Source organism: Balearica regulorum, chromosome Z (assembly GCF_011004875.1).
Source record: "Balearica regulorum gibbericeps isolate bBalReg1 chromosome Z, bBalReg1.pri, whole genome shotgun sequence".
Taxonomy (NCBI): Eukaryota; Metazoa; Chordata; class Aves; order Gruiformes; family Gruidae; genus Balearica; species Balearica regulorum.
This window is the reverse complement of record NC_046220.1, coordinates 29,830,376-29,852,785: the sequence shown is the minus strand read 5'-3', so window position 1 is coordinate 29,852,785 and position 22,410 is coordinate 29,830,376. Positions and strand designations below refer to the sequence as shown.

At 41.8% G+C, this 22,410-nt stretch overlaps 1 protein-coding gene across 10 annotated transcripts in view; it reads right to left on the bottom strand.

Annotated features, from left to right (window-relative positions):
- The window catches only part of RNF38 (ring finger protein 38), a 151,410-nt gene that overhangs the window by 3,427 nt on the left and 125,573 nt on the right, over positions 1 to 22,410 (bottom strand). For 6 of the 10 annotated variants that reach the window (XM_075739286.1, XM_075739290.1, XM_075739287.1 and 3 more), the window contains 5 exons: positions 20,502 to 20,663; positions 17,381 to 17,487; positions 15,731 to 15,815; positions 14,114 to 14,235; positions 13,161 to 13,260 (listed from right to left, as the gene is read on the bottom strand). In XM_075739286.1, coding sequence (XP_075595401.1) covers positions 13,161 to 13,260; positions 14,114 to 14,235; positions 15,731 to 15,815; positions 17,381 to 17,487; positions 20,502 to 20,663 — 576 coding nt within the window. Of the gene's footprint in view, positions 1 to 9,398; positions 11,090 to 12,823; positions 13,035 to 13,160; positions 13,261 to 14,113; positions 14,236 to 15,730; positions 15,816 to 17,380; positions 17,488 to 20,501; positions 20,664 to 22,410 lie in introns of those variants that run through there. The other 4 variants (XR_012832920.1, XR_012832921.1, XR_012832922.1 and 1 more) reach the window with 2 other exon arrangements.

Genomic DNA, 22,410 nt, shown 5'->3' with positions numbered 1-22,410 from the left:
TCACTGAAAATATGTCCCATGACTCTTACTTTTGTAGCTTTCTTAAAAAGACAGATGAGAAGTAACATTCCTTAAGCTACTGGGAAAGTATTTGTCTTCTCATTCTGTATTTCAAATAAAGACTAATTTCATTTTAGCAAATGATGAGGAAAAGCCCAAAACAAATATGTAACATCTATGATAAAACACTTCCTTTGCCACAGGCAAAGAGAACTCTTTCCTGCCCAGAATTCTGTATTTCATAGTTCCCAAAACTGCAGGATCAACTACTGTCAACTCCAAATTTTTCTAAGGTAGCCAAATTTCTCAATGAAAATACAAGTGAGAGCATCAAGAAATGTGTCTCTGCAGGCCGGAGTTCAGAAATCATTGCTACACATTTCAAATCCAAACAATAAATGCCAATGAAAGTAACATGTTATTACTGAAAAACATTATTTAGTAATGCAAGTTAAAATGAGGGTATATTTTTTCTGTCAATTACTCTTTTATTACTGTTTTATAGTTTATATTGTAGTTATTATTACTGTACAGTTTTTGTAAAGCATGGATTGGAGAATCAATTCAAAATTTATTTCTCGCTCTTTCACTAACAGTTTTGCAATTACTTGAGGACAATGCCATTAACTGATTACTACTTTGTACTTGCATTATTCTAGATATAATTCAGCTAATATAATTTTTAAAATAAAAAGGCATGTTCTTCAAAATTCAATGGATTAATGAATCAAGAGGTATTCGCTTAGATAACTGATATCTACCATTTGTAGCACAAAACAGAGCATTCAGTGGGAGTAATTTCCTGATAGGAATGGCAGAAATAAATCCACTGTTAGAGGTTAAAATGAATACTCCTGGGCACTGCAGCACTGCTTTTTAAGTAAGTTTTCAAGATCATAGCTGAATATCTGTTTTAAGTTTAGTTGCATTCTTGTGCCTTTCATGAAATTCATTCCCCCTTCCTGCCATTTAACATGACTCTTTGGTGCAAAAAGAAGAATAAAGTGGACTTAATACTGTAATATTGAGCTCCTAACTAGTCACTCTTTCAAGCAAACTTACTTTTTATACTGTAAGAAGACAGAGCTGCACATTGAACTACCTAATTTATTTTTATGTATTTTATAGAAATTTACAGCTAAAGTGAACTGCATTTAGAATAATGAATCTGTAGGGCTACTAGAATCCTCTAAGCAGCGTTGCACTACTTTGGTGTTAGTCCATCAGAACCAAGTTAAATTATAGTTACAATTTGTCGTTTCTCATATAATACAACATTTCCTATCAGACTGTTAAATAGAAAAGCAAGTTTTCCTTTTTATCTGGTTCTAAACCCTAAGGGTGAAGACAGGTCATGATTTCAAGCTGTCCTTTGGAATGATGACTAACTCTTACTTTACAAAAGTACAGATTTCGCATGTATTCACATTTGACTAAAGGATTTAGGATATTAAGAAATAACCAAATAGGGTGAAATATGAGAGCTGACAAGTTACTGTGAAAAGCAAAAGGATAACCTCCCTTTTGTTAAGTCTGTTTTCTCCACTGTATTACAAGTTTTTTCACAAGTCTTTGTTCCTTGCTTAACCAGGGAAGTAGACATCAAAGTGGGCAACTTAATGCGCTGTAAAAGAACATTTCCTCTCTCTTTCTCACACTACCTAAAAAGGTGATACTGTACATAGCATTATACTAGCAGGGCAGATCAAACCTTTCAGGCATAGGCAAGCCACAAAACTTGTTTTTTTTTTTCCTCCATCATCACCAACAGGCAGTGGAATAAGGATTATTTTTTTTTAATAATCAGATTGGATCACTAACCTCGTATTTAAATCTTTCACTAACAACATGGTAAAACTTAAAAAGAATCAACTTGATGCCATAGTTCTAGAACTAGTTCTAGAAATATTCCTAGATAACAAATAATTTCTTCAAAGAGACAAGATTAAATCAGTAAAACACAGGGACAAACTGGTAACTTTTTTCTTTTTTTACCTTGTGGAAAAAAGTTACAAGTACTGAAAGCTGTGATTTTCACCTTCCCTTGCAGAATTTACCGACTTGATGTTGGCTAGATGATGTGAATTAAGCAGATATGGACATAGATATACTATCAACATATAGAACAAGTTGTCAAATACATAAAGGAATGGACAGAAGCAAAACTATAGCCCAAAATATCTTCCAGTTATCCTCACTTCCAGATATTTCCTGCTTAACTGTTGCCAAGTTTAGATAGAGGCTGTATCTAAACCAGGCTGGTGTTACAGCCTCTATTTTTGTTATAGTTCGTAAAGCAAAATAATCTTTATTTCCTGTTGTGGTTTAACCCCAGCCAGCAGCTAAGCACCACAAAGCTGCTTGCCCACTCCCCTCTGCGGTGGGATGGGGGAGAAAATTGGAAGAGTAAAAGTGAGAAAACTCGTGGTTGAAATAAAGACAGTTTAATAGGTAAAGCAAAAGCCACACACACAAGCAAAGCAAAACAAGGAATTCATTCACCACTTCCCATCGACAGGCAGGTGTTCAGCCACCTCCAGGAAAGTAGGGCTCCATCATGCTTAACAGTTACTTGGGAAGACAAACACCATCACTCTGAACATCTGCCACTTCCTTCTTCTTCCCCCAGCTTTATATGCTGAGCATGACATCATATGTTATGGAATATCCCTTTGTTCAGTTGGGGTCAGCTGTCCTGGCTGTGTCCCCTCCCAGGTCCTTGTGCACCCCCAGCCTACTCACTGGTGGACTGGTGTGAGAAGCAGAAAAGGCCTTGGCTCTGTGTAAGCACTGCTCAGCAGTAATGAAAACATCTCTATATTATCAACACATGTGTTTTCAGCACAAATCCAAAACATAGGCTCATACTAGCTACCATGAAGAAAATTAACTCTATTCCAGCCAAAATCAGCACAACTTCTGTCCTGGTTCTGGCAAGGATAGAGTTAATTTTACAAGGAGCCAGGACAGGTGACCCAAGCTGGCTGGGGGCTATTCCATGCCATGTGACGTCATGCTCACCATAAAAGGGGGGGGGGGGGGCGGGCGCTAGTCGGGTAGGGGAGGGGTGGCGCAGTTTCAGCACGGTTCTGGGACAAGCTGAGTGTCTGGTCAGTAGGTCTGTCGTTGGTTCGGTAAATTGTTCTCTATTATCACCCATTGTTAATATTTGTTATCAGCACTGTTGTTGATTGTTTTTCCCTCTCCCTTGTTGTCCCAGTAAACTGCCCTTATCCCAACCCTCGAGGCTTTTGCCGTTTTTTCCCGTTCTCCTCCCCGTCCCGCTGGGGAAGGAGTGAGTGAGCGGCCGCGTGGCGCTCAGCTGCCGGCTGGGCCTAAACCACTCAGTCCTTTTTGGCACCCAGTGTGGGGCCCCGAGGGGTTGTGATAACGACAAGTCTGACCCAAGTGTGTTAAAGAAAAATTGTTATAAGCATTTATAATGTTATTGAAACAGTCGCTGGTCATAATGATGTTCTGTTTGGTCACATGGCTCTGGTTTGTAAACCCGTGTTTATTCTATGTAATCCCTGTGGTGCTGTTTATCACCCCTGGGAGAGGGGTTCCTGTTCTCATATTGTTGTATTGTGTGATAATGACTTACGATAAGATATCATCAACAGTCATGAGTCTGAGCTGGTATGTGTATGTAGCATTTCGGTCAGGCCCGTACCTCAGTCAATATCTTTCAGAATTGATTAATAATTGCACCCAATCTATGGGGAAGACGGGGGGGATACCTTCTCCCACTCTTTCACCTCCCCTTTTCCCTTTTGGTTGGTCACGACAATTTTTGAGAATTTTGAATACCCTTGGAATGTTCAGACCAGTATATTCTTATTGCTAGGTCTCCTGAATGTTTTCCCACTCCTGTTCAGGGTTAGCAAAAATTGTTTCAAGAATATTACCCAGGGATCTTCCCCAAGACTGAATGGTCAGGGCTGGCATGGCATGTGGGAGAGTATGGGCGGGTATCTAGAGACCTTTTCACCCCCCCGTGGTTTGGAGCTTCACTCCTGAACAATTGCAAGACCCTGATAAAATGGTAGAATATTTGAAAGGAAAATGCTGTGGGGATTCTAAGGAGACAAAACTTACTGCGCGTGCTGGGCCCTGGCCACAATCTATCAAACACTGCTTGATAGTAGACAGCACCATCCAGAGGGAGAGAGCGGACCCACAGGCACTGCAGCTGCCCAGGCCCCTGCAACAGGCACTGCAGCTGCCCAAGCCCCCGCGACAGGCACTGCAGCTACGCAAGCCCCTGCAACAGGCACTGTAGCTGAGCCAAAAAATCAACCCATACCAGTATCAGTCACCCCTATACACAAAAAGAAATACACAAAGAAATCAGTTCGCTTAGTGAGAGATGATGATGAACCGGGGCCATCACGAGAACAAGAAGAAGAGCCAGAACCAGAAGTGATCACCTGATCTCTGTCCCTGAGGGAGTTGCGAGATATGCGGAAAGACTTCAGCCGCCTTCCAGGGGAGCACATTATTACCTGGCTGCTCCGCTGCTGGGATAATAGGGCCAGTAGCCTGGAACTGGAGGGCAGGGAGGCCAAGCAGCTGGGATCCTTGTCTAGGGAAGGGGGCATTGACAAGGCAATTGGGAAGAAGGCGCAGGCCCTCAGCCTCTGGAGGCGACTCCTGTCAAGTGTGAGGGAAGGGTATCCTTTCAGCGAAGATGTCGTATGTCAGCCAGGCAAGTGGACCACCATGGAGAGAGGTATCCAGTATCTGAGGGAATTAGCTGTGCGGGAAATGGTTTGTTATGATCCAGACAACGCACAGTTGCCCACAGACACCGATAAAGTCCAGTGTACCCGACCCATATGGTGAAAATTTGTACGAAGTGCACCATCATCGTACACCAACTCACTGGCAGTAATTGACTGGAAGAGTGAAGAGGCACCCACAGTGGATGAAGTGGCTGGCCGACTCCGGCAATATGAAGAGAGCCTTTCTTCCTCCCTCGTCTCGGCTGTGGAGAAACTGTCCCAGGACGTCCAGCAACTCAAAGAGGATATATCGTACACCCCACCTGCACAGACCCGTATTTCAGCTGTTAGGAGTAAGCGTTTTTCTGCTCCAGAGAGGGGATATGGAGCATACACACCACGAGGTATTCTGTGGTTTTATCTGCGTGACCACGGAGAAGACATGAGGAAATGGGATGGGAAGCTTACCTCAACCCTGCAGGCATGCGTACATGAGCTACAAGGCAAGACAGCTGTACAAAGGGACTCTTCCAGAAAGGATGCTGCTCCAGTTTCCACCGGGCAGCCCCCCAGCTCAAGTGGAAGGCCTGATCGCACTTATGACCCTCTTGAAGGGACTTCTAAGTCCTTTCTGCAAGAGATGAGCAGCGAATATGATGAGCAGGATTAGAGGGGCCCTGCTTCCAGCCAGGTGGAGGTAAAGGGACAACAGAGTGTATTGGACTGTGTGGATCCCATGGCCTGGCACATCAAACCCACAGGAGTACAAGGCCCTAGTGGACACGGGTGAACAGTGTACCCTAATGCCATCGAACTATGAAGGGGTGGAACCAACCTCTATTTCTGGTGTGACGGGGGGATCCCAACAGTTGACTCGGTTGGAGGCTGAAGTAAGTCTAACTGGGAATGAGTGGCAAACGCACCCCATTGTGACTGGGCCAGAGGCTCCGTGCATCCTGGGCATAGACTACCTCTGGAAAAGGTATTTCAAAGACCCAGAAGGTTACAGGTGGGCTTTTGGAATAGCTGTGTCGGAAGCGGAGGAAATTGAACCATTGTCTAGTTTGCCCGGTCTCTCGGAGGACCCTTCTGCTGTAGGGTTGCTGAGGGTTGAAGAGCAACAGGTGCCAATTGCTACTACAGCTGTGCACCAGCGGCAATACTGCACCAACCGAGACTCCCTGGTTCCCATCCACAAGCTAATTCATCAACTGGAGGGTCAGGGAGTGATCAGCAGAACCCACTCACCCTTTAACAGTCCCATATGGCCAGTGCGGAAGTCCAATGGAGAGTGGAGGCTGACGGTAGACTATCGTGGCCTGAATGAAGTCACACCGCCGATGAGTGCTACCGTGCCGGATATGCTGGAACTTCAATATGAACTGGAGTCAAAGGCAGCCAAATGGTATGCCACAATTGATATCGCTAATGCATTTTTCTCGATCCCTTTGGCAGCAGAGTGCAGGCCACAGTTTGCCTTCACTTGGAGGGGCATCCAGTACACCTGGAATGGACTGCCCCAGGGGTGGAAACACAGCCCCACCATTTGCCATGGACTGATCCAGGCTGCACTGGAAAAGGGTGAAGCCCCAGAGCACCTGCAATACATTGATGACATCATTGAATGGGGCAACTCAGCAGAGGAAGTTTCTGAGAAAGGGAAGAAAATAATTCAAATCCTGCTGCAGGCTGGCTTTGCCATAAAACAAAGTAAGGTGAAGGGGCCTGTGCAGGAAATCCAATTTTTAGGAATAAGGTGGCACGATGGGTGGCGTCAGATCCCAATGGATATTATCAACAAAATAGCAGCCACGTCTCCACCAACCAACTAAAAGGAGACACAGGCCTTCCTAAGCGTTGTGGGTTTCTGGCAAATGCACATTCCGAATTACAGTTTGAGAGTAAGCCCTACCATGTAACCCAGAAGAAGAATGATTTCAAATGGGGCCCTGAGCAACAACAAGCTTTTGAAGAAATTAAACAAGAAATAGTTCATGCCGTAGCTCTTGGGCCAGTCCGGGCAGGACCAGATGTCAAAAATGTGCTGTACACCGCAGCCGGGGAGAATGGCCCTACCTGGAGTCTCTGGCAGAAAGCACCAGGGGAGACTCGAGGTTGACCCCTGGGGTTTTGGAGTCAGGGATACAGAGGATCCGAGGCCCACTACACTCCAACGGAAAAGGAGATATTGGCAGCCTATGAAGGGGTTCGAGCTGCTTCAGAGGTGATTGGCACTGAAGCACAGCTCCTCTTGGCACCCCGACTCCCAGTGCTGGGTTGGATGTTCAAAGAGAGGGTTCCTTCTACATGTCACGCAACCGATGCTACGTGGAGTAAGTGGGTTGCACTGATCACACAACGGGCTAGAATAGGAAGCCCCAGTCGTCCAGGGATTCTGGAAGTGATCACAGACTGGCCAGAAGGGAAAGGTTTTGGAATGTCACCAGAGGAGGAGGTGACACGTCCTGAAGAAGCCCCACCATATAATAAACTAACAGAAGATGAGAAACCATATGCCCTCTTCACTGATTTCCCACATTGTGGGAAAGCATCGAAGGTGGAAGGCTGCTGTATGGAGTCCTACACGGCGAGTTGCGGAAGCTGCTGAAGGAGAAGGTGAATCGAGCCAGTTTGCAGAGGTGAAAGCCATCCAGCTGGCCTTAGATATTGCTGAAAGAGAAAAGTGGCCAACACTGTACCTCTATACCGACTCATGGATGGTGGCCAATGCCCTGTGGGGGTGGTTACAGCAGTGGAAGCGGAGCAACTGGCAGCGTAGAAGCAAACCCTTCTGGGCTGCCCCACTGTGGCAAGATATTGCTGCCCGGCTAGAGAAGCTGGTTGTAAAGGTACGTCATGTAGGTGTGCCCACGTACCCAAGAGTCGGGCCACTGAGGAACATCAGAACAACCAGCAGGTAGATCAGGCTGCCAAGATTGAAGTGGCTCAGGTGGATTTGGACTGGCAGCGTAAGGGTGAATTATTTCTAGCTCGGTGGGCCCATGACACCTCAGGCCATCAAGGAAGAAATGCGACATATAGATGGGCCCGTGATCGAGGGGTGGACTTGAGCATGGACGCCATCTCGCAGGTCATCCATCAATGTGAAACATGCGCCATAATCAAGCAAGCCAAGCGGGTAAAGCCTCTGTGGTATGGAGGCCCATGGTTGAAATATAAATATGGGGAAGCATGGCAAATCAACTACATCACGCTCCCACAAACCCGCCAAGGCAAGCGTTATGTTCTTACAATGGTGGAAGTAACCACTGGATGGCTGGAAACATATCCTGTGCCCGATGCCACTGCCCGGAACACTATTCTGGGTCTTGAAAAGCAAGTCCTGTGGTGACATGGCACCCCAGAGAGAACTGAGTCAGACAACGGGACTCATTTTCGGAACAACCTCATAGACACCTGGGCCAAAGAGCATGGTATTGAGTGGGTCTATCACATCCCCTACCATGCACCAGCCTCTGGGAAAGTTGAAAGGTACAATGGACTGCTAAAAACTACCCTGAGAGCAATGGGTGGTGGGACCCTCAAACACTGGGACACACATTTAGCAAAGGCCACCTGGTTAGTTAACACTAGGGGATCTGCCAATCGAGCTGGCCCTGCCCAATCAAAATTTCCACGCCCAGTAGAAGGAGATAAAGTTCCTGTAGTGTGCATGAAGAATAGGTTGGGTAAAACAGTTTGGGTTATCCCTGCTTTAGGCAAAGGCAAGCCCATCTGCGGGATTACTTTTGCTCAGGGACCAGGGTACACTTGGTGGGTGCTGAGAAAGGATGGGGAAGTCCGGTGCGTACCCCAAGGGGATCTGATTTTGGGTGAAAATAGCCAATAAATTAAATTGTATGATGTTAATAGCTATATACTGTATCAATGTTATGACCATAAGAATCACCCAAAACTAATGAAGGATGGACTTTGGAACTGACTTCAACTGGTGCCCAGGAACTTCATCAAAAATTACATCTGTGATGTTCAGACTGCGAGCATGGACCATACCAGATACACCAGCCATGAAAAATACTCCGGATGCAGCGTGCAACAATCCAGCAGCATGCACCATTGTTCCTGCTCTGAGAGACTGTAATGGCAGATGGAACCCAAAGCCATGGCCTAAATTAACTCAATGGACACTTTAAAGCGATGGCCCATGGAGTAAGAGAATGGTGTCAGTGAAATAATCTGGGCATGACGTAGATGGTATGGAATAAGGGGTGGATAATGTCCTGGTTCTGGCAAGGACAGAGTTAATTTTACAAGGAGCCAGGACAGGTGACCCAAGCTGGCTGGGGGGGGCTATTCCATGCCATGTGACGTCATGCTCACCATAAAAGGGGGGCTAGTTGGGTAGGGGAGGGGCGGCGCAGTTTCGCACGGTTCCGGGACGGGCTGAGTGTCGGGCTGAGTGTCTGGTCAGTAGGTCTGTCGTTGGTTCGGTAAAATGTTCTCTATTATCACCCATTGTTAATATTTGTTATCAGCACTGTTGTTGATTGTTTTTCCCTCTCCCTTGTTGTCCCAGTAAACTGCCCTTATCCCAACCCTCGAGGCTTTTGCTGTTGTTTTTTTCCTGTTCTCCTCCCCATCCCGCCGGGGAAGGAGTGAGTGAGCGGCCACATGGCGCTCAGCTGCTGGCTGGGCCTAAACCACATCACTTCCATACAACATCTTTGTACCTGTGTAACTAAACCCACATGGTGTAAATATAATGCCTCGGCAATCCTACACAATGATGCTTTAACCTTACCTAGCTTATTTTGCATCCAACTCTGGAATACCTGATGTCAACACGTGCAGTTTTAAGTGGGTATAATTGCACCCCTAAAGAGGTTTAGATTGCACCTCATTCCCCCACCTAGCAGATACTCTTACGCTCATAGAGTTTTTTAACGGTAAGACAACCTTTATCACACTTGAAGATCTATTAGAAAAGATACAGCTCCTAAGTAGGGACAGTGTATTGGGTTTGTGTGGCAAGGTTTTGGTACTGGGAGGGCTGCAGGGGTGGCTTCTGTAAGAGGCTGCTAGAAGCTTCCCCTATGTCCAACAGAGTCAATGCCAACCAGCTGCAAGATGGACCTGCCACTGGCCAAGGCTGAGCCCATCAGCAACAGTAGTAGCACCTCTGGTATAACACAGTTAAGAAGGGGGGAAAAAAAAAGAAACCAACTGTGCAACTGCAGCTGGAGAGTGGAGTGAGAAGATGAAAGAAACTCTGCAGACACCAAGGTCAGTGAAGAAGGAGGGGGAGGAGGTGCTCCAGGCACTGGAGCACAGATTGCCCTGCAGCTCATGGAGAAGCCCATGGTGAGGCAGGCTGTCCCCCTGCAGCCCATGGAGGCTAATGGTGGCAGATACCCACCTGCAGCCTGTGAAAGACCCCACGTCAGAGCAGGTGAATGCCCGAAAGAGACTTGTGACCCCATGGGAAGCCTGTGCTGAAGCAGGCTCCAGGCAGGACCTGTGGACCCATGGAGAGAGGAGCCCACGCCAAAGCAGGTTTGCTGGCAGGACTTGTGACCCTGTGGAAGGGACCCACGCTGCAGCAGTTGGTGAAAAACTGCAGCCTGTGGGAAGGACTCATGTTGAAGAAGTTGGTGGAGAACTGTCTCCTGTGGGAGGGACTCCACCCTGGAGATGGAGAAAAGTATGAGGAGTCCTCCCCCTGAGGAGGAAGGAGCAGCAGAGAGAACGTGTGATGAACTGACTGTAACCCCCATTCTCTGTCCCCCTGTGCTGCAGCAGGGGAGGAGGGAGAGAAACCGGGAATGAAGTTGACCCTAGTAAGAAGGGAGGGGTGGAGGGAAGGTGTTTTAAGATTTGGTTTTATTTCTCATTATCTTACTCTGATTTGATTGGTAATAAACTAATTTACTAATTTCAAGTGTGTTTTGTCCATGACAGTAATTGGTGAGTGATCTCTCCCTGTCCTTATCTTGACTAAGGAGCCTTTCGTTGTATTTTCTCTCCCCTGTCCAGCTGAGGAAGGCAGTGATAGAGCGGCTTGGTGGGCACCTTGGTCTCCGGCCAGGGTCAACCCACAGACAGGAACATCAGAAAAAAGCTGTTTCACCACTACTACAGTACCTCTATGATTATGAAAATAAAGTCTAAACTAAATCTGTTTTTTTGACTTTGCTGTTCTGAATTAAATTGCCGGTTCATTACCAATTGAAAGTACTAAATCTAACTGTAGAACTGCCACACTGAGTCCAAAAAAAGCTTAATTAAACACACTTGTCTGACTCTTGAGACCAGCATCAGGTAAGAAAGAGCATAAGAAAAGGACAAGCATGCATGATACTTCCCTGACATATTCTTCTAACTTCCAGCAATCTGCAGATCAGGGTCTATGAATCAGAGGTCTTTTTTTTTTAATTAATAGCCTGGAAAAAGCTGTCTTTTTAAAAATCTATATAATCAGTTTAACCTATTTAGACCTATAGCATGCACTATCTCACAGGCTATGTCATATGGTCTCAGTTCTTTTTTCTTAAAATGGAGTGAATATGTCCTGGTTCTGGCAAGGACAGAGTTAATTTCCCAAGGAGCCAGGACAGGTGAGCCAAGGTGGCCGGGGGGCTATTCCATATCCTGTGAGTCATGCTCACCATAAAAGGGGGGCTAGTCAGGCAGGGGAGGGGGTGGCGCGGTTTTGGCGCGGTTCTGGGACGGGCTGAGCGTCCGGTTGGTCGTGGGATTGGTAAATTGTTCTCTGTTATCACCCATTGTGAATATGTTATCAGTACTGTTGTTGATTGTTTTCCCTCTCCCTTGCTGTCCCAGTAAATTGCCCCTATCCCAACCCACGAGAGGCTTTGCCGTTGTTTTTCCTTTCTCCTCCCCATCCTGCTGGGGAAGGGGTGAGTGAGCGGCACTTGGCGCTCAGCTGGGGCTGGGCCTAAACCACGTCAGAATACTATCCCTGGATACTTTGTCCACACCACAAATGACTTAGAAAATTTCATGCAATGAAAAGACTTGACAAATCTAGTATGAACACTCCTTGAGAGGAGTAGTGGGACGCTGGAGAATACCACTTGAACAGATATAATCTACTCTTAATTTGCAGTAACTGAATAAAACAGCATACATCTAGCATAGATAAATTGATAATATTATGTGTGTGTGGGGTGTGTGGTTTTTTAATCTGACAATAAAACAACTAGGTGGTTACATTCCTCTTGCTGATTCTTAAGTATGTACGTGGATTCAGATACTGAAGGACACCAGTTCTACTTAAAGTTATGAGCATTGTTGTGGAAACATTTACACTGGCCTTAGATTTTGTAGAAGCTTTAGACTACCATGGGTACTGTAGCCCAAGAGCAATTTCTTATCCCAGTTTTTAAAATCCTTCTCATTATTCTTGATATCTTGTTAGCCAAAGGAATGCAGTCAATATTATCTTGATTTTTTCATCCTCTGCACTGAATATTTTAATGTCTGCCTATGATGTGCATTTTCGTGCTTTTATGAAGGGGCAAAGGGTTTTAATTTAGTTTTCCAAAACAACAGACACCATCTGTAATTCTCTAGGGACAGTATCTTATACTAACATAAGATTATTGCAGTTTCAAATGTTCTACACAACAGACTACACACAGATTAAACTAAAACTGAATAGAATAAAATAACAAAAAAAAAGGTGAGGCAAGATGGGGATCAATACCTTGTTGCAGTTGATCTAGCTAATGCAGCTTGTAGAGATGTTTGTGTATCATCATCTACTTATTTGTATTTCCAGTTCTTCACACCTTCTGTACTGCTGCTATTTTCTCTGTCCTCTTACTGGGCTGCCCTGAGTATAGATCCTTTCTTTTCAGCTCAAATTACCTTACATCATATATTGTATATCATAATTTTGTAAAACTATAATTTCTATTCGTATACATTACATTTCCATATATATATATGCATACACATATATGTACACAAAACACATTTTATTTGCCCCAGAACTTAATAGCAAAGTGGGGGAGGAAGGCATTAGTACTCATTCTTGCTATGCAGAATATGTAAAACAGTTAAAGCTACCATCATCACAGAAATTCTAATTCATATTCCCTATATTATTATGTTACCTTTTTGTTTTCAAGTCTTTAATTTTAGAGATTACTTGAATTCACAGTCATTGTTTTATGCAAATGGAAAACACAGTAAGATCTGTCAATGAAAATAATTCTCTTCAAATTACTTTTTCCTTGTTCCAAGGATTATAAAAAAACTTCCTTCATCAGTTGTTAGAAAAATATTGTAAGTAGGCAGTGCTTCCACTCTGCTGGCATTTGTAGCCTAAGTATTAGAAACGTGAAACAAGATGAAATGAAGTGGAACAGCAACATACCTCCACCCTCTCCCCGCAAACTACATAATGAATTCCCTATAAGATAGGATTAATTTTTTCTTTTTTTTTTTTACCTTCAGCCATTTATCGACACACTTGGCATGGAACTCGTGGTTACAGGGTAAGACTCTAAGTAGCTGCCTTGACTCAAAATCACACATGCACACCACACACCTAAAAAGACAACAGAGTTCAAATGTATTTGCTATGTAAGAGCAAGAAATACATATTCCATACAAAACTTTATCGGTACTTTATAGGTACCACACCTTTACCCCTTGGGTAGCTACGGTTATCTATATCTGAGGTTGAAGATATGTAGGGTGACAATGTAAACTGAGAATTGTTGTGGGGTTTTTTTCTGTGCGTTCAAATCAGAGGGCAAGTTCACAGACCCAACCAAAAGGACAGATGTTTAATCAAAATTCAAAATGATGAAATAATGATCTATAAAGTACATTCCCTACTGATACTGGTAAGTCACACTGATGGTCACTGAAACTAGAATATCAGAAACATCCTTACACTTAAGTTCTGTATTAGACAGCATTTGATACTAAGTCACTTTAACTACCTTCATATCTATACTGCCCTTTCCACTTGGTTGTGTAGATCTTTCAAACACAGTAAGTTAATGGTTTTTAAAGTAAGAAGATGCACTCTTAGACCACTAACCAGGCTCTATTAGGAGCACTTGAAACTTCAACACTATTTTAATACAGGCTAAATTCCAAGTTGACAATGTCACTGTAATTTCTAGTATGCTGAACAAAACCTAGAACACCTTTCTTTCATTTTAATTTTTAAATTGAAACATAGCTAAATAATGTGAGACTAGATAGAGGTTTTAAAGTAAGGATAAATAGTATTTGTTGTGGAAAGCAATCCAAGAAAAAAAAAGAAAATGAAACTGTTTACTGTCACGACTGCCTTTAAAGCCCTTCTGGCCTAGCTGAAGTTGTAAGTTAAAGAAAAGAAAATATAGCCATCTAAATTATGGACATTTGAAAGAGACCAGTGTACATACAATGTCTGTTCTGACTGGTGGTTGTTTGGATTGAACCTGTAGGATGGAAGCTGTTCAATGTCTGCCTTTGTCAATCCTCGTGGTTTGGCTTCTCCTAGACGTTCTGCCAAATTCAGCAGTGCCTGCAACACATGGAAACTGGACATTTAAAAATTCTGAAGGCTCTGGTTCCACTAGAGGTGGGGCTGCCATTACACCTCACCACCTCAACTGGTAGCACAAAACACCCTTCTATCAAGAAATGTTTAGAACTTCCGTTCTCCCCTACAACACAAGCCCCATGGAAAGTCTTTCAGAATTCAACCATCTTTCTAATTATGTAAGATGTTCTCTTTGGGATTTCAAAACCGCCAGGACCCAACTTCCAATTATTCCAGTGGCTGCATGCACAGCTTGGGAAGTATTTTGCTTCTGAAGAATCCCCTCACCCCATTATGAAATTAATAGTGCTGGTAACCATAAAAAATCATCAACAAATTTGCTTCCTAAGAATATGCGACTCTGGTCTTGAAAGAAATCAAGAATTTAATGGCACAGGTTTTGCTCCCACTCCACATCTTGGTCTAGCTGAATTGAAATATCGAGATTTTAATCCTGAATCTGGAAAACAAATACATACCATCAAACTTCACACACTTTTTTTGCTAAATTTTATGTTCATTTTTTATAAGCCAACATTGCAACTAAACGCCTCTCATGTAAATAATTTGCACTCTACAGGTACGTAACTTCCACTCCTTCACAAGGGACCTAGGAAAAATATCACTATAAACATGACAGAGTACCAAAGGCACAGAAATGCTAAAAGACTTGCTGAAAGCTGCAAATGGTAATGATCACAAAGAGATTTCTAATACTGTCAAACCTAGGGCCCAAATTCTCAGAAATAAGATGATGCTTCTTCTGAACTAGCACAGAAATTATTACATAAGTGCTCATTGTTAAACTGAAAATGTGCAACTACGCAGAGCTCTTAAGGGGAGCACAGGCAAAGAGATGCAAAAGTAAGGGCTGATGATGACTGCTTGAAGAGAAATCAAATGGAATCCAGTAGTCTCAGAACCAGCAAAGGCACAACAGCTGAGACTGTCTCATAATTATCTAGGATATTAAAGAGGGTTCTGCATCTATAGATGTGAATTACTGTACCCTCCTGATGGCCAAGAAGAAAAGGCCCTCAAGTTTTATAAACATTACATTTAGATTTAGTAATCCTATGACATTGACTATTCTGCATAAACACTGCTCTGCAAAGTTAGGCACATAAAACTATTAACTTACCCTGTTCTTTTGAAAGTGCTTCACTTCTGTTTGATATTTAAAATCAATTAAAATTCAAAAGAGTGGCATGTAGAACATAAAAGCTGAACAATATAATGATTACTAGCCTGAAAGGGTGGATTCTGGGAAAGAGCAATAGACAAAAATAAAGCTAAGCATTTCTAATATCCAGCATTGCAAAAAAATCTGAAAGGATGGTGTCTGGATTCTGCCTTCACAGTCATTACATTTATTTGAAAGACAAAAGCAGGATTAAAAACAAAATATAATGAAATTTTATGTTATTGCTTGAGCTAACATCTGTTCTTTAAAGGTAGTTGTAGTTCACACACCAACCTCATAGTTTTCTACCTCTCCATCTTCCACATCCAACTCAAAGCTGAAAGCTGGTCCAACTGCAGGTGGCACTGGGAGCATTGATCTACCATGAGAGCAAACAATGATAAAGTTCAGCATCTTACCAAAGGAAAGGACAGAAACATCTGGCAGAGGCAAAGTTATCTTATTGATCCCTCTCAAATCAACAATTTCTCAGAATTGTTAAAAATGTTAAGTTTGGAGTCAAGAATAGTGAGAGAGTCAAATGAAAAAGCTAATTCTGCCCCTTTTTGATACTAAGAGTGCTGCCTTTTTCATTGCATGCATGTCTCAACTGATACTTCCAACCAGGCTCAGCGTTATTACAAAAACTAATCTCTTGATTTTCACAGATTATGGAGAGCTAAAACTGACAATGAAGGGACATTCTGGTTTTAAATGTTTTACTTCTTTAAGTAGATAAAATATCAACAAAGATAAGGAATCCTAGGTTCACTTAGCTCTCCAATACAAAAGCCTTGAAACTTTTATAAGCCTAAAACACACAATGAAGATAAATAGGATATGCTACTGGACCAACTTCCATACTGAAGGCAAGCACAAACTCACTTTCTCACATACTATGATGTTGGTCAAAGCAGAATCTCTTCAGATAAAGAGGAAAGAGAGAGATGTTTTTCTTTTTTTATATTTAACAAATGGTTTTACCCCCCCCAAGATATTCCTATAGGTCAAAACTTAATGCACAGACATAGAAATCACAAATTCACAGCACTAAAATATACTAAAATCCCAATGAAGTCATCAGGAATTACTGTGCCACATTGTGTCCTCAATGGACAGGCAAGAAGCTATGATATCACTCTCAGACTGTAAGATGCAAAGCGGAACAGCTTCACTGGATCAGATTTCTACTGCCATTTTCATGCCATGTCCGAAATTGCACAAAAAGAAACTACAGATCTGGTGCCAACGTGTGATTATTTCCTTGTCAATGTCACCATGCCCACCAAAAAATTATCTTTGTTTTCCAAACATTTCATACTTATTTCCATACAGAACATAGGAGTAATAAATCTCATGTCATATACCCAAACTCCCCCACAGAGGGTCTACCATAACACACTACAGATAATCTCTAAATGTTAATTATCCTGCATATTTTCCAGAAACAGCCAATCAGAGGCAGAACAGAAATCCAACAGCTGTAATGGATTAGCAGTTCAGCCAATAAAGACTAACACACAGAAAGCTCCCACCCTTGTGTCTCATAATTAAGAACAAAACCAAATGAATTTATTCTGTAAGTGAAGACTCCAGGGACTTTATTTAACAGTGTAACCATGCCTCTGTAAGAATATCTGAGAACCAAGTTTTAAAATTTGTTGAAGATTTTATGAAGAGTTCAGAAACAAGAGGCTATTGTGCCTCAGAAAAACCCCCTACAAAACTACATTGGACAAAACTGTTCACTTATATTTTTCCTTGCTCAAGGGTGTATGTTATTCAAAAAATTTGCAAAGAAATGGAAGTTTTTCTCCTCTCTGTGACAGCTGAACTATGCCTGCTCTCTGCTAAGAGTCCAACCATAAGATGTGCTGAGACTCTTGTTGAAAGTCATGTGACTTCTTAATAGCCTACATGGAAGCAAATGTACTTTGAACTTACAGCACATAAGGTAATAGGCTGGGATGGTAAGGGTGTGGTGGTATTGGCTGCTGTGATCGGTATCTGCTGCGCCCTGTGAGTCTTCGAGGCATAAAAGGTGGGTAAGGCTGCAAGAAAGAAGAAAATAAGCTTCAACTGGAACTTGTGGAACTGGAACTTGTGTCCAGTTCTGTACTCCCCAGCACAAGAGAGACATGGACATACTGGGGAGAGTCCAATGAAGGGCCACTAAGATGGGACTGGAGCATCTCACATATGAGGAAAGGCTGAGAGCTGGGACTGTTCAGCCTGGAGAAGAGAAGGCTCAGGGGGATCTTAGCAATGTATATAAATACATGGAGGGAGGGTGCAAAGAAGATGGAGCCAGGCTCTTTTCAGTGATGCCCAGTGACAAGACCAGAGGCAATGGGCACAAACTGAAACACACAGAGGCTCTGTCTGAACATCAGGAAACACTTCTTTATGTGAGAGCTACTGAGCCCTGGCACAGGTTGCCCAGAGAGGTTATGGAGTCTCCATCCTTGGAGATATTCAAAAGCTGTCTGGACATGGTCCTGGGCAACCAGCTTTAAGTGGCCCTGCTTGAGCAGGGATGTTGGACCAGATGACCTCCCTTCCAACCTCATCCAGTCTGTGAGTTTGTGATGCAACATTTTGTTTTCTTAATCATGAAATGAAATCTGAATATTGAAATCCACTTTCAACAAAGCATTAATAAAAAAATCCAGCCTCTGCTCAAATCCAAAAGAACCTCAGCCACAATTTGAAACATTTCCCATCAATAACACACAATCATAGCATTCCATGTGAAAAAGTAGCAACACACAACAGAAATCCTTGCAAGCTCTTGTGTTCTTTTGTTCTTTGTCTACATGCAGGCTGGTTTGGGAAACAAGACTTGAACTGCTGACTCTCTTGTAAATATAAAAGCCCAGCCTTTAGGCCTGGCACTATTATGCAGGTTTGCGCACAAGCGGTTGACTAAAGAAGCCTTTAAAAAAAAAAGTCTTTAAAAAAAGATTTTACTCCCTCCCCTTTAAAAAAAAAAAAAAATCTAAGCAGTGGTGTATATTTACATTTATGTTAAAGAAGGGTTGAAGCATTTCAAGTGTACATGGAGATTTTAATCAGTACAATTTTGGCAGCTGGACAATGCCTAAAGAGACAGTAAAGCCTAAAGCTTCAGTGTATTCTTTCTATGAATAAAACAGGGCTTTATTGCCATACTTTTTTCATTTGCATGCTAAGCTCTTTACTTGTATATTTAAGTTTTCATCATAATTGTTCAAAAGTCCTTGCACACCTACAAAAATGGGGACGTACATGGTAAAAAATTTCCACTTATATGGAAACTATATTTTTCCAGAAATATTCAAAGTACTAATTTTTTTTTAGTAATTTTTAAAACTGAAATTCATGTACCACTATTGAATTCATATTTGAAGGCATTAAGACTTTTTGTCTTGAAACAAAAAAACACTTGAAGTCTTCACGAACGTTTTTCTTCTTCCATGTTTGAAGTTTAAGAAAATGCAAAAGTCCAACACCACCAATAACTAACCTAAACCCCCCTAACTTTACAACTGAAACATTATTAATACATGGTCACACATAAAACATACATATGAATGTAAGCATGATGCAAAAGAGCCAGGGTCTTTTTCTTGAAAGGAAGATCTCACGCTAGACATAGCAAATATCAGTTTTACTGCTCTGTGAATTCTGCAATCCCAAAATATAATTAGAAACTGTTGTGTTCACTGAATGAATAAGAATCAGAAATGAAGCCATTCCATCATAATTTTAATGTAAATAAAATTTTACACAGATTTAGGATTGCTTTATGAAAGACCATATGATTACTTGTAATACACCTCTATTCTACTCCTCAGTGATATACAACTGAGAACTGAGGCATCAGAAAGGATAAATGCTATAAAATCTGCAAAAACATGGTATTTTGTTCCTTCTCTACTTTAAAGACTGAACTTGGAAATCAAGAAAGCCTCACTTGAACCAAAATGTTTATGTAATTCATCTAACAAGCATATTGAATAAAACACAAGCTGTTTATGGAAGTTCTTAAGCATCTTTGTCTTCAGAGTGACTCATAGTGACTGAAAACTTCATTGAAAATCTGTACACCTTTAATTTAACAAGCTGAGTATTGTTTTAAATGGTGGAGACATGTCAACCTTTATAAAAATTGCAGCAAGCATTTAACTAAGTTTTGTGATTTCAAGGACTGTAATTATAGAGAAGTTATTGGTATATTCTGTAGTCACAAGGCCTAAAATTTCATTCTCATTTAAAATTTTCTGTAACAATATGCCTCTAAAACTTTCTGTCAACTTGATGCTCAGGTCAAACAGTAAAAAAATTCAGAGCCTATACTTGATTCTAGTTATTTCTTCGGGCATTACACAAGCAGGAAAACATTTTTTAAAAAGCCAAAACACACAAAACAACAACAAAAACCAAAAAAATCATCTCAGGATTACTGTAATTGCAGACTGAAGTGCACCACAAAGATTCTAGAGGTAGCACTGATACTGGACATACCACAGAAACACAAAATTCAGCACAGACTTTATCCTGCACTAGATTTAATTATTATTTTATGTGCTGCTGCAGTTGAACTGTCTGCAGATCCTCAGAAATTTGGCTTAAAGCAAGCTTGGCAGTCTAAATTATGGAAGCACTCTATACAACTGCTTGCCTGCAAATCACAAACACTCTGGAAAAGAACTATTTTTAAAGCATTCCAGCTTTCCTGACTTGTGGAAACTCAACATACAATGAAGAATTATCTAAGAGTGACAGCAGCTTTTCTAAACTGTACTAATTAGTTTCTACAGTAGAAGTCCTAGACTGTGTGGCAACATGGAGTGTTTTCTAAGTAACTGCTACGACACTCTGCAGATGTTACCAGAAATCATTTGCTGGTATCATTAAGTTATCCTTAACTTGATTAAAACAAGCTTAAAGAAAATACCATGGTATGCAGCTATAGCCAATAATGGAATACAACTGCAAGAAGTGCCACTTTTCAATAAAATGTACTACAGAATAAATGTTGATGCAGCATGAATGAGAATGTAGCACAGAAAACAATACTCACTACACCAAATGACACCTCCTGGTGTAAAGGATCGTGGGTTAAGAATTGGAGAGGAGCTGAGGGAGGCAATGTTGGTGGATGGGCTGAGGGAGGGTATGTAAAACCTCCTACAGGAAGATGTTCTCCAAGCAGTTCTACTTCATTTTCTATCCTTTGAAGTGGCTAAAAAAATAGGAGATAGGCTTTGTTGCAATAATAGAGATGCAATTTTTTCCCCAATAAAGAACTGCAATCCTAGCTGTATATTCTGAGTGCCTATGGTCAGTTTTATAGGGTAAAAAAATTTTAAAATTGCAGGTATAATTGTACTCAGTTTCACATAGTAACTCTGTGAACAATTCCTGTGTCATTAACACTACCAAAAACCAAAGAGAACACTACATATTTGATATAAATTCACCTTTTCCAGCTAGCCATGCTTATAGACCAGGAATTTATGCAACCTAGCAAATATAGAAGTGGCTGTAATTTCCTGTGTCTTGCATTTTTCAGGACAAGTATTTGCTCTCCTTCTTGCCAGGCTGCTCTCACTGTACAACTATGTGAGAGAAAAAAATAAACAACCATAGACAAGAACTGAAATTGTGCCAGAAAATCTGTAAAGTGAAGAGGAAACACAGCAACTCCAGTAGATTAAACTAATAATGATATTCAGTAATCAAGCAGATGCTTTTCTAGAAGGGTCATACAAGCAGTCCCAGTGGTCTCGGAAGCATGAGATTCCAGTTCTGTATTGCAATCTAGTCAACTGTAGTACATCAGTCAGGCCCAAAAGTGCTCAAGAAATAACAAGGAATTGTCATTGTTTCATTAATACACCTTTCTGTTCTTGACACTGAATTTCCACCATTTCAAGAAATTCAGCTAAGAAAGCCACCTTGTGGAATCAAAAGAATATTCTGTTTCCTTGTTATGCAGAGCAAACATTAAACACAAGCTATTCTTAAAACACTAAAATACAAGCTTTTTGCTAGAGCTGAAAGTTCTGACAGGCAAGCCTTGTCAATAACCTACGTAAGTAACCCAAGCTAAAACCCGAGCCCATACATTTTCTAAAGAAAAGTCTTATAGAGCTTACCACTGAAAACTATATTTTCACACCTGTTTTCCTGTCATCGCAACAAAATGATTACAACCCTATTCACACCTGAGACGTGGCATTAGGAAGTCCCAGCAGTGTTTGTAAGTAACAGTGAAGCTGTTTTCTATTTCTGCATTAGTGAAATACTGGCATCTTCTAGTCAGAGGGACAAACAAATAGACATGAGTATACAGATAACCCCACAGTAAGAGCTGCAAGCCAGAACTGAAAAATCTGATTTCCCCCCAGATCCAAAACAGGGTCACATTTAACCATGTTTGCACAGTCCCTATCACTAAGCCAAGTCTGCTTAAGCAGAAGGCATCAATAACTTTCATATGGGGAAAATCAAAGGGGAGGGGAAAGGGAAACTGTAGGGTCCTGAATATGTCTGGACAGCCTAAGTTCATTATGTTCTAGGAAAACCACTGGTCATTTAAATAAGCACATAAGAAAAGTAACAGTTTGTGCTTTCTTCTCTCTCTGCTAAGCTTTTATGTGAGATTGCTACTGCACTACACAACCTTTTCTGGATTATCTTCTGCTTCCTGGGAAAGAAATACCTAAAGGAATAGTTGGTGAAGCAGATATACATATTTTTGACAGAAGTAAAGGCCTATGGAGAAAGTGCACAGATAACAGCTAATGAAATCTGAAGAGAAACACAGTGAATTTTACAATATTTTTTTTCACCTTCACACTAAGTGGTTACAGACTTGCTAAGGAAGCGTAAGTGCAAACCCCTACTACTTTAAACAAAATCCTTCTGTTTCCTCAATTAGATATCAGCACTATTTGCCCGTCCAGCTCCATCAATTCTACAGAGAG